This window comes from Melitaea cinxia, chromosome 15 (genome assembly GCF_905220565.1).
Source record: "Melitaea cinxia chromosome 15, ilMelCinx1.1, whole genome shotgun sequence".
Classification (NCBI taxonomy): Eukaryota; Metazoa; Arthropoda; class Insecta; order Lepidoptera; family Nymphalidae; genus Melitaea; species Melitaea cinxia.
Window position 1 is genome coordinate 5,047,192 of NC_059408.1, and position 12,543 is coordinate 5,059,734.

The 12,543-nt window shown below is 31.7% G+C and overlaps 1 protein-coding gene across 1 annotated transcript in view; it reads right to left on the bottom strand.

Annotated features, from left to right (window-relative positions):
* LOC123660407 (6-phosphofructo-2-kinase/fructose-2,6-bisphosphatase) overlaps positions 1-12,310 on the bottom strand; it is a 34,176-nt gene extending 21,866 nt beyond the window's left edge. The window contains exons 1-2 of the mRNA XM_045595495.1: positions 11,837-12,310; positions 3,532-3,855 (exon numbers count right to left, since the gene is read on the bottom strand). Of these exons, the coding sequence (XP_045451451.1) occupies positions 3,532-3,847 (316 nt within the window). The 5' untranslated portion in view covers positions 3,848-3,855; positions 11,837-12,310. The remainder of the gene's footprint in view (positions 1-3,531; positions 3,856-11,836) is intronic.
* Between the last annotated feature and the right edge of the window lie 233 nt (positions 12,311-12,543).

The window sequence follows — 12,543 nt, forward strand, 5'->3', positions numbered from 1 at the left end:
TACTCACTATCACACTACTGTTTTGCTAAAGATAACTAAATCTGGAAAACCAAAACAAAGTAGTCATATCTCTTAAATTTCTACGTAAAGTGAAATTTTGAGTAATAGTTTATGAGTCAGACTTATAAAAATAGATAACTAGGATTCTTAGAGGACTTTGAACAATGAAATGAATTTCGTCAGTCTGAAACTTAGGCAAATGTAAATAAAAATTAAACAAAAATATTAATTTTCTGTAAGGATTAGGTAATATTCAGTATATAGGCAACTAATGCCGTTTAATCCTTCGTATAAAATTGTTGGAATTGTAGATCTTTCTTTAAAAATTAACACAAGATTAACGTTTAAAAATCTACACTAAAAGCATCCAATTTTGTCAGAATGTCCACACTATTTTGAACATTTGCCAATCCTCGTAGTTAACGGGTTTCTATTTTATTGGATATCTTAACCCAAAATATGTTGATAATTCTCAAATTTTTTTATGTCTAAGATAAAATATTTGGTATGGAAAAAAATTCTATACAGTAATGTAGGCCCGGAGACTTCTATAAATCTAGAACAAAGAAACCTCTCGCTTAGTTCACCACAGACAAGTTATTTTTTATATTTCTTCATGTTTCTCTTTTGTGTAGCTGATGATGACATAGAGTAACATAATTCAAGTAAATAAACGCCTAACAATCAAATGATACTAAAAATAAAGTTTCCTTAATTAATGAATTGCGTACTAGACTTAGAATAATAACTGCCTAGTTACTCTAAGCTTAAAGCTTAAACTCTTTTTTTTAGTTTGGCGGCTAAAACAAAAGCGCGTTTAGCAAAAAACTGGATTTTTATTTTTATAAATAATAGATTTATTATAATACTAGCTGCCCGGACAGACTTCGTTCTGTCAAAAGTTAATAGTAAAATTAAAAAAAAAAATTAGTATTAAAATCTTCCGAACCTATCCCTGTCGAGTTATGCGCTTAGCAACATTCATTTTTATTTATATAGATATTCCTAAAGTCATGATAAAACTTTAAACAATATTTATTTTTAGACTATTTAACGTATCAACTTTCACTCACAGATAAATTACCAGGGGGCGTGATAAAAGCAAATAAACAAGTTTTTATCGTAGCTATATTTGGAACCGCTAGGTAGGTATTTAATTTATTATTTATTGAAATTTCTGTAATCTTTTTTTAAATTTTATCATTTTTATAATTTTACGCAATTAGGTAATGATAATGACGTAACTGCCAAATATTTTCAACAAATAATCAAGTAAAAATTTATCGTTTGTAAGTATAATATTATGGCTGGAATATTAAACATTTAATTAATATGATAAGGAACAAAAACGTGACATCAATCGTCAGCAAGGGTTCATGGTATCAGCAAAGTATCATAACATGTGTAACGTTACCAGACTAATAATTATAAGATAATCGTATTGAATATCAGTTCTAATGTTCACAATTAAAATTAAAGTTCCTATAGAGTAACACGAGGAATCCGTTTGACACCATTCTCCATAATAAATTGTCTGCCAAAGGCAATAGTTGCTTTGTTGATAGATAAGCTACAGTTTGACTGTGATCTTGTTGCTGGGGGCGTGGCACGGCGTGGTTTGACGTCACGGCGACCACAACATGCTCGTTTCACAACTGTAGCCTGTTAACGAGCTTATTACGTCTCATCATGGAGTTTAATTGGTGAGGCACATGAGCATACAACAATCAGCCTGCGATTTTATAGTTAAACAAGTCCATTGCATTTCATTATCACTTAAATGGTCATGATTGTTATTGATTTCGTTTTCTTTCAAAAAAAAAATATCTTTGTATCGATGGGTGAAAATAATGAAGTGCAAAAAAAAAGCGTAAATTTGTATCATAATATGCCTTTACGATTTATTTTTAACTTTATGCTTTAGTTTTAACTTTTTCCTATCCTTTAAAATTGATTTCATTTCATTTTTTTTTTATTCGACAAACAGATGATTAAGGCCTGCAAAAGAACAAAACAATCAGGAGTTCGTCATGGATCTATTTTAGAATGCTTTTTGAAATTGTCTTTTAAATTGAAATAAAGCTGTTCTTTATTTACAATTATTATGTCATCGTAAATCAAATTCGAAAAGTACAATTTTAATGCGTAACAATGATGCAGCAAAACAATTTTACCCATAGTATTTTTGATATTTTTTTAAATCAAATAAACTTTTAGCATATTGTGTAAAATTACTTATTCACTTAAAAAACAAAAGACTATAAATATACTTGTTATATATGAATTTATATATGAATTCTTATTTTTTTTTTCTCAAGAGATAATAGAGATATAAGAACTTGACATAATAAGAATAATATCAAATATAAGTGGATCAATTTTGGTATTTTCGGCGGCGAAATCACGGGGACTTAGGTATAATAGTTTTGCTTGATAACTAGCTAACTTGTTAGTTATGTATTTTTTGTCCCCATGAAAACCTAGTATTGTAAATTTCATCGAAAGCGTAAAATCCGATATAATTTGTTAATGCAACAGTACAGAATTTACTTTTTTCAACTACTAACGTTTAAACAAAATTACTAATCGTTGTCTAAATTTGGAAAGGAATTAATTGAAACTATTGAAATTGTCAATTTCAATACACAAAAACCTTAACTTTTTTATCTTCCGCATTTGAATAACCCTGAATCTGATTTTAAATTATGTTGTTGTGTTTGATTCATCGTTGATAGATACAAGAAAATATAGTACTATTTAAAAGTAAAAAAAAGGACAGAATTATTCTTAAGTATTCCATTTCCTTAAGTGACACACGCTATTCTACAGGAAAATTTTAATGAAAAATTTTTGATGACTTGCCAAGTGTGTCTTAAGGAGAAATTAATAATATATTATTGGACTTTGTTCGTGTTTACACCGTTCAATAATACACAATAACACGTGTTTTAATTAAGGTCGTTAATTGCAATCACGAGAGATCGATACACCTATACAAATTATATATGTTGAATACAGGATAATATTAGATAATTTCGATCGAGCGGGTACATCGTTCCAAGCTTAATTGGCTAGAGCACCGACACGGTCAGTCAGAGGTGCACGTTCGATCCCCGCTGGAACAGTCGATTTATGATATGATATTAAAAAAAGAATGTTCAAGATAATGTTTTTAGAAAAAAGCATTATCCTTTATTTTTTATTTCAATCCTCAATTTCTAATTTTGAGGCTCAGTCTGAAGCTCGTTGTAATAAGAGTATTTATATAGTATTGCTGACATATTGATGTTTTATATATGTTTATTTTGCTTAGTATAACGTATTAGTAGAATAAAAGTAAGTCATTTAAGTAATCAATCTTACAAAATAAGTAGGTTTTAAGCACCTTAGGACGTTGATCCTTATGACCTTTAAATATAATATTTGTTACTGAAACCGTGTTACATTAATCTTTCATTGAAGCTGACATGAAAAAATTAAAATGTGAATATCTTTGCCAATTTTTATGAAAAAAGTTTTCTTGGAGCTTACCATTCGAAAGAGTTTTCTCTTTGTCCTCCATCATGGTGTGGGCAGTGCTAGCTCCGGGTGCCATCACTATTCTTCTCAAGGAAGGTCTCCTCACTAGTGCGATATGCTTAACACGGTGCTGTTGTAATTTTCTGCGACGCGACCGCACTCTGTGGAGGCTTCCAATCGACTGGCTGTTAACACCGGCGCTTATCACAGACCGGCCCTTATCACTTCGGCAGTGATTGCCAAGCAACCATATAATGGCTGAATAGATTTTACGATATATGAGCCAAATATACAAATACCAATCACCGCGGATGCTCAGTAACGCCATTAAGCGATCTGAAACAAAAAATAAATAAACTGTAATATTCTTATAACCTATAGTAATTGCAGTATGCCGGAAGTGATCAATTATTATTCAATGCAATATCTGCTACTAATAATATCATATGATAAGAATATTCTTAATATATGATGATACATATATAATCAAAAACACGGTTATGTAGGGACTAGTTTTGTTTTTAATAACAATAATATTTATAAAATAATACTTCTTCATGTTATATCTTGCAGCTTCTAAAAGTTTAACATTGTAGCACAAATTCAAACTACTTTAATCATTAATAGGTGCTGAAGACGAGTTACTGAACTAAAAAGGAATTTATAAAATTATCCACAGATATTGAGATATCTTCCTTCATAGAAGAAATGAAGTTTAAAATAAAACTGGTCGCCAAGAGGTCGGCCATAATTAAAAATTTAAATTAAAGAAAACCAAAAAATTATGCAAATAAAGAACCTTTTTAAAAAAAAATTCAATTTGACTACAAACTTTGACAATCAACAAAAGAGTATAATATGCGTCAAATACATAGTAGTGTGTGTAATGTTTTTTTTTTTATTGATTTAATATATTTTTATGCATAATTTTATTAACATATTAGCATTCTGCACTCCTTCTCTGTATAAACTACTAGCGACCCGCTCCGGCTTCGCACGGGTATAAAATATAATTATAGCCTATGTCATTCACTGAAAAAAAATGATTATAATCGATCCAGTAGTTTTGATTTATTCATTACTGCCCGTGGCCCGCACGCGTTAACTTTAGAGTAAAAGCCGGCCGGAATTATTACGACATCACATTAGAAACCTCAAAAATAAGAGTATTTCACCACTATTTAATGGATGTTATTTTACATATAAACCTTCCTCTTCAATCAATCTATCTATTAAAAAAAAACCGCATCAAAATCCGTTGGGGAGTTTTAAAGATTTAAGCATACATTAGGGACATAGGGACATAGGGAAAGAGGGACAGAGAAAGCGACTTTGTTTTATACTATGTAGTGATGATGATAAGTGTGCGAAATTTCATACACCTCCGTCCGCGCAATTTTCGTAAAAAGGGGTACAAAGTTTTTGCTTCACGTATAAATATATAGATTATTGATCTGAAATATATAATAGATATAGGTATGCAGTAGGTACACCATTTATGCAGTGCTAAAATAGCAGCTTAACAACCCTAATACTAAAATTAGACTGTGGGTCGAGCAAAGTTCAAAAAACTGTGCTAGCTAAAATGTTCTCACTTTTAAAAAGCGCTTAGCTGGGAAATTACTACTAGAGTTGACATATTTGAATTAAAAAATATAGGATAAGCCTTGAACATAAAAAAATCAAAAGAGTTCTTTTGTTATAATTAGCTTTTAGGAAGTCGTGCTTTGTATATAATGTTACAATTCCAAGGAAGCTTTAAGATATTTAAAAGGTCATTCCTCTGTCAATTTCATTGGCAGAAATTCATGCTGACTCATTATCTTTTCTAAATTAGGATACACCTTAAACAACTTGTTTCCCTTACTTTATTATAAATACTGTCTCCCCTTTTTCTGCAGTACACGGAAAAAAGGATATTTTTAAAGTCATCGGACCAAATCGATTATTATTTTTTGTTTGAGTAGTATGCTTTGCAACTAATAATAACAAACAATTTATCTTTATACAAAGAATATAACACGCATTTCTTAACAAGGAAGATATTATTTACATAACAATCGATAAACAAAAATAAAACTCTCAATAACGATGAATAAGAATATTTTCTATACTAATATGTATTTGTTGAAAATACTCGATATGGACGACGCGTTGGCGCAGAGATCATAACAATGTGCTAGACGTTCGACGCGGGTTCGATCACCGCACGTGACAAACGTTACTATAGGTTATACTTATAGAACTATTTCTCATGCTCTGGGCGTTTGTAGATGTGTATTATTTGTGTTTCCGGATCCGTCACATAAAAGTAAATTGTTGTGGGTGCCGTTGACTGCAAGACCTTTATTTACTTTTTATTATTTTAGTAACAAAGGACAGGAACCAAATATCATCATTGAAATTCGGCAACAAAATTTAAATTAAATACTCACTTCTAATGGTAAAAAAGTTTTATTTATAATAATTGTACAGGGTTCCTTAAAATGGACAACGGAATATTAGGCCACCAAAATAAAGCGTTTTCAGAAGCTTATCATTTTCGCAGCTGATATGATGACGTGAGGTTAAATTATAAATACAAAGTCCATGCACATTTATTTATACACACAGATATATCTAAATATTTATAAATTATTGTTAACTTTGCAAGCATTCTTGATTATTTCATCACGCTATAAAAAACTTTAAAATAGTACGTATTATCATAATAAAACGTTTAGTTGAATAGAATGCTTAACGAAAGGAATACTTTTGTCGTAACTATGAAATACTACTTGCAAACCTTGGAAATGACATCGACATAACGAGTGGTACTGGACGGCAGTGTTTTTTTGTATATTTTATTTTAAACAACAATCTATAATAATAATATAAAACTGAAAAGTTTATTTGTTTGTTTAAACGCCCTAATCTCGGAATGTACTGTGTCAAATTGAAATTTTTTTTTGTGTTAGATAGTGCCTTAACATAGGAAGGCTATAGGCTATATTTTTCTTCACACTATCGCGTGTGAAACGGCGGGGCACAGCTAGTAACTTTATAAACAAACAAACTATATATACCTATGCATTTTATGACACTTTTTGAGCAATTTTTGTTGCCCTTTCTTGACATGTAAATGAAAATTTCAAATAAAAAGACAAAAACAACCAACTTTTCCAATTTAGATTTTAGTTTGAATATGGTAATTAGTTTCCACCAATTTCCAGTGAAGAAGTATTGCGAATTTCTTTTAAATTAATCAAATAACCATATTCTACATCACAACAGCCTATCGCAGTCCACTGGTGGACGTAGGCCTCCCCCAGTTCGTGCCAGATATCCCAGTTTCCCGCAACCGTCATCCAGCCTCCACCGGCAATCTTACGTAGATCATCGGTCAAGCGGGCTCCAGCCCCACACTGCGTATGCAACACGCGGTCTCCACTCTAGGACACGTTTGCTCATCATTGGTCCTGCGACACAGGTGACCAGGTCACTGTTATTTTAACTTGCTAATTCTGTGGGCTATGTTGGTTACTTTTGTTCTTTCGCGGATAATCTCATTTCTGATCCTATCTTTGAGAGAGACCCCAAGCATAGCCCGTTCCATTGCACATTGAGCGATTTGAAACTTGTGGACCCTTCGTCAGTGTTGACGTCTTGGCACCGTATGTTAACAAGCAGTATAATCAAAATATAATAAATGTATAATAATATATAGTATGTAAAATATTCTACAACGTTCTGTAAATATAATTTCAAAAGGATTTTCTGTAGAGACTGTACTTACCTATACCACTACCACTTACGTATAAAGGAGGTTTACAAACCCCTTATGTCGTATACAAACTTTTGAGAAAGGGATAGTTCTATACAGTAATTTTGGAATAACATCTCGTTTGGGTATTTCATTCTTTGCTACAAAATATATACAATAGATAAATTGTTTAAAAAAATTAAATATAAATTTTAAATTATTTGTATATATTTAAAAGGTCACTCACAGTGTCATTCATCAACTGATCAACACGTCGATTTAATTTGTGACCGATAAGTAGGACTACGTACTAACTATTACTACCATTTTACTTGTTCTTATGTAATTTTCGTATTAAATTAGCTTTGGAAAATTTTGATTTTATACCGTAACAAATAAGGAATATTACTGTTTAAAGTTTACTTTCACTGTGTTAAAACAATGAACAAAATAGACAATAATATTTAGAATTTTCACGTAGCAAATGCGTGAAACAAATGTAGGTACTAATCTATGTGTAACGTTCGTTATTTCTTATAATAATATCACTTATCTTTCTTGTGAAATATTAATCATTTAAATCTATAAATAAATCCTTCAATCACGCTCCCCCTTTCGCTATAGCCAACAAATCAACTGCTCGTAATATTATTTGGGAGTACTGTAATAGCATTTAAATGTCTTATTATTGTGCTAAGTGTAAGAGAAATATTAATTTATCGACACAAACATATGTAATAATTTCTTCTGAAATATACCGATTTTATTCACAATGTTTAAATCATAGCAGAGTTTAATGTGATAAATTACAATATACACTTTTTGGCGGTCTTTCAGGTCTAGCAAAGATTTAGACCTGTCAGTTAAGATATTTATGCAAATGATTGTAAATAGTAGAATCCGGTTTTAACCGGAGATGTATTTTTTAAATATGTGAATAGAAAAATTTAAGAAGCATTCGGTTTTTAGTATTATGATATTTCTTAGGCCCTTTACTCGTATAATTTGTTTTGTGGTCATTATTTGTGTGCCCGTCATAAAGCGCCCTCGAAGCGGTCAAATGCATTTGACAATGTTACATGATTAATAACTTAGTATATATTTAGAAATACACTATATTGATATACGATAAGTCTTCTATTGGTGTGAATATTTGTATCTTATTTAATCCACTTAATACTCTTTTTTTTCAAATCTTGTAGCACAATACACAAGTAAGAATTTCTGCTATTTTAATATTAGATGAAACGATTTTACTATCAATTTAAATACATTCAAACTATATAAAATTGTTTAACCACATCCATCTTAAATTACGTAAAAGGATTTTAGCAGTATTCAAACTCCTACAAAATGAAAGCTTAAGAAATATGACCAAATCTCAAACACATAAGCTTCTCCTTCTTCTTTAGGGTTCAAATAGCGCCAAATGAGCACAGATGTTTTCGCCAATGTCCCGCAGTAAACATATAAAGTTAAGCCTTATCTTTGGAAGACGAGAGTGACACATACAGACACAGATGTTAGAATAGACTATACGTACATAAAGCTGTCGATATGTCAAATTGATGGCTTGCCAACTTCTGTAACCAAACTAGTGTAAACTTCTTAACAATATGGTATCCCTCTTTAGTCTAACTTATCTGTCCTGCTATTCGTTTTCAAGAACTTGTATCCCTACACGTGTGCTATGCACTAAAGTGTCAATGGGATAGCACAAGACTTTAAATCTATTAGTAGGTATCAAATGCTCCAGCTGTTAAAATCTCTATGTAGTCTGATCTGTGTTTCTTACATTAGGATACCAATCAATATACTCATAGTACAATAGTTTTTTCATTGATAAAACTTTCCGTGAATTGACAAACAAACAGCAACGCAACGTTTTATTCATTAACAGTCGTTACTAGTCAATAAACTGGCTTCTCAAGTTTTACGATCTAACTAGGGAAAAATGTTTTGTTATTGATTCCGATCAATTTTATGTGTTTTGATAGAGGAGAATATCTAATAGATAAAATATAATTGTGTTTGCAGGCAAACAAAGAAAAACCGACTTCAATTATATCGACAAGTAATACAACGAAGGTAGACAAAAAAAAATGTCAAATAAATACGCATTATCAAAGATTACTCCAAAAATTGTAATCAGATCTCGATGAAATTTAAATATGACCACATGATAAACATCGGCTTTCGATTAAATTAAAAATCATCAAAATCGGTACACCCAGTAAAAAGTTATGCGGATTTTTGAAATGTTTCCCTCGATTTCTTTAGGATCCCATCATCAGATCCTGGTTTCCTTATCATGGTACCAAACTAGGGATATCTCCTTTCCAACAAAAAAAGAATTATCGAAATCGGTCCATAAACGACGGAGTTATCCGCGAACATACATTAAAAAAAAACATATATACGGTCGAATTGAGTAACCTCCTCCTTTTTTTGAAGTCGGTTAAAAATGAATCTGATTTAATATATAATATACAGTAAATTATATATTAGTATGTAGTAAATTTCTGTAATTTGATGTCTTATTATTGTCATGGCGTATAATTTATTATATTACATATATAAATATAGTTTGAAATAAGATACTAATTGCAGGATGCGATTACAATAACAACTAAGTAGTTATACTTTACTGATATATTTGTAGAATAATACACAAAGTTGGAAAAGTAAGAGAGATAATTGAAAATAAATGTTGTTTAATCTAAACTGGACGGCAAGGAAAAAGGGTCAGTTAGAAAATCCTGAATATCTTCAAAACTACCTTTTTTTCTTTTTCACGTGGGGAAAATCCATCATGGATACCCTTCGGCGCGGGGGGCGCCAGAGGGTTATTTCAGACTCTTACTGGCTAAAAAAATACCACGTGTGAACAGTCGTCCGCCTGGGTAGGGCGAAATGGGATCGCACTAGCACACACCACCGCGCCCTGGATCTTTAAAACTACCTGACCTAGCTTTAAAAAATAAAAACTAAATGAGATAATGTTTTAATGTGCCCTGTGTGTTAAATGAAAAAAAAATTAATTCAAGCTTTTTATTTTTAAAAAATGTAAAAATAAAAATAAAAAATCGTAGTTATTCCAGTATTTTCGTAAATGTAGATTGGTTACAGATGTGCCGTTTTCACGTATTTTAGTATTTTGTGTTGCTTCCACGAGCTCGCAATACTGCTGTTATGCGAATTGGCATATGTCTACTAGTTTTTTGAGGCGATGCTGCGGAATATTCTGCCATTCCTCTTCTAGAGCTTCTTGCATTTCACGTAGCGCGACTGACTACGAATTCCATGGTGTTTAACAAACGCGAACTCCATTTTTATACAATTTTCAATAATAAATAAAAATTGTTTTATACATTATTTTATGTGGCATTAAATATTATTTAGTTTAGTCCTTATTTCATAAAGTTAGGTTAGGTAATTTGCTGGATCTCTTACTGGGCGCTTATCCCGGGTGGCGGATGTGGTCATGCCACTTGCTTGCCCTGCTTGCAAGTGGTAGGGGTTCTAGTTTGGGACCCTTTTCCTTTGCGGTCCAGTGTTTTTATTGCCACGATAAGGTTGAAAGCTTCACATTTGAGACAAATTTCTTTGTTTATTGTTAAAATTAATTTCGTTATTACATAATTTTTTTAAGGTTTGTTTTCGTTAGATATCTGATATATTATAATTAATTTTGCCTGTCATTTGAATTTACCCATTTGGCATCTCTAACAGAGCTTAAAACAGTCGTAGGCAAAACATGTTTGTGAATTAACCCCTTAAATTAAGTAATGTTATAAATATATTTATCAAAATCACCGTTGGAAACAAGGCATTATCTAAACAAACATAGCTGGCCATCATTTAATGTAAATTATGATTAGATATTTAAAATTTATTGATTTATAACTTTTTTATATCCAGAGCATAGCAACAGCATAAAAATATATAGGTAAGCTTCCTTAAATGTTTAAGTTCTACCAATACAAGTTGATTTTTTTTGAAACCTGTTTTTGAAATCGGATGATCTACCCAAACCGACTCGATCGACGCGGTCTGTAAATATAGCAAGAGGCTGGAAAAATTTCCATGGAAAATCATTAAGTAATACTTACTTAGTTTTTTCTACCACCGATTACCGATAAAAAGTTATCGGGGCTATTTTATCTTTTATTTATTTCACTCATTCCATGTGTGAGTATGCTTATATTTGGTGTGAGGTGATAACACTTTGTATCGATTCTAGAAGCTTTTTCTCTACTTAATAGCTGTTTTAACTTGATAAATTAACAAGAACGCATAAGAATGAATTACATATATGCAATTAAAAATGGAAACAAGCTTATTAAAATTTATGTATGTAAGTGCGTCGTGCTACCGTATATTAATTAGATACTTACGTTTATAAACATTTAAAATATTTCTACTCTTATTTCTTACTATAGATTATACCTATAGTGGCGCTATACATTACAGCATTAAATTTTAGTAATTTTTTTAAGTTCCTGTATGTTATGATAATCTTGTTTCGACATTTACTCAAATTTGGAGTATTTTAGCATGCATGTGGCATCTTACCTGCCTCAGAAACTAAAGTCTTCCTTCGCAGTAGTGGTCAGAAGATGTGTGTCTTATAAAATGCACTAAATCGTGGCGCATAGCAGTGCGCCCGTGGATAGCGATGAACGTTTCAATACACATTCGCAATAATTGCCAGCAGACGATCAGATCCAACTTGTTAAACAAAACTTTCCCCCAACATCGCACAGGAAAGATAACACAGTAATTATACAGTTTTGAGCTGTCTTTTTCTCCGCAGCGATAAAAATATAATTCCGAAGATGCCTATTTCACCCCGGATCTTATTTTTTTCATTTTAATACAAAGCAGGACAGACGTCGATAAATCTTTTCTTTATTGTGGTAGCGTTTGTACAATGTTTACTATGTAGCAGCACAATAATAACGTGGACTGAAGCTTGAAGCTTGGCGAAAGCGAGTATCGTTCTCGTTGGGAGGGATTGGACCGGCGATGAGGCAAGCTGACACGAACTAACGCATTCGGGCGACATCGATTCCCGCTCGGCTAGTTTCGGTAACCACTCGTGTTTATATATGTTGCTGTCCTTTTTCTTCACTGGTGCTGTATCTGTTTATAAAGTTGTTTACAAACCTCATATAGATGCACATATTACTGCAACACAAATAATACGTAGGTCAGTGGAATGTAGGTACTTGTTGTCCTTACCTTAGCAATATTACATATCACAATAATATTAATACACC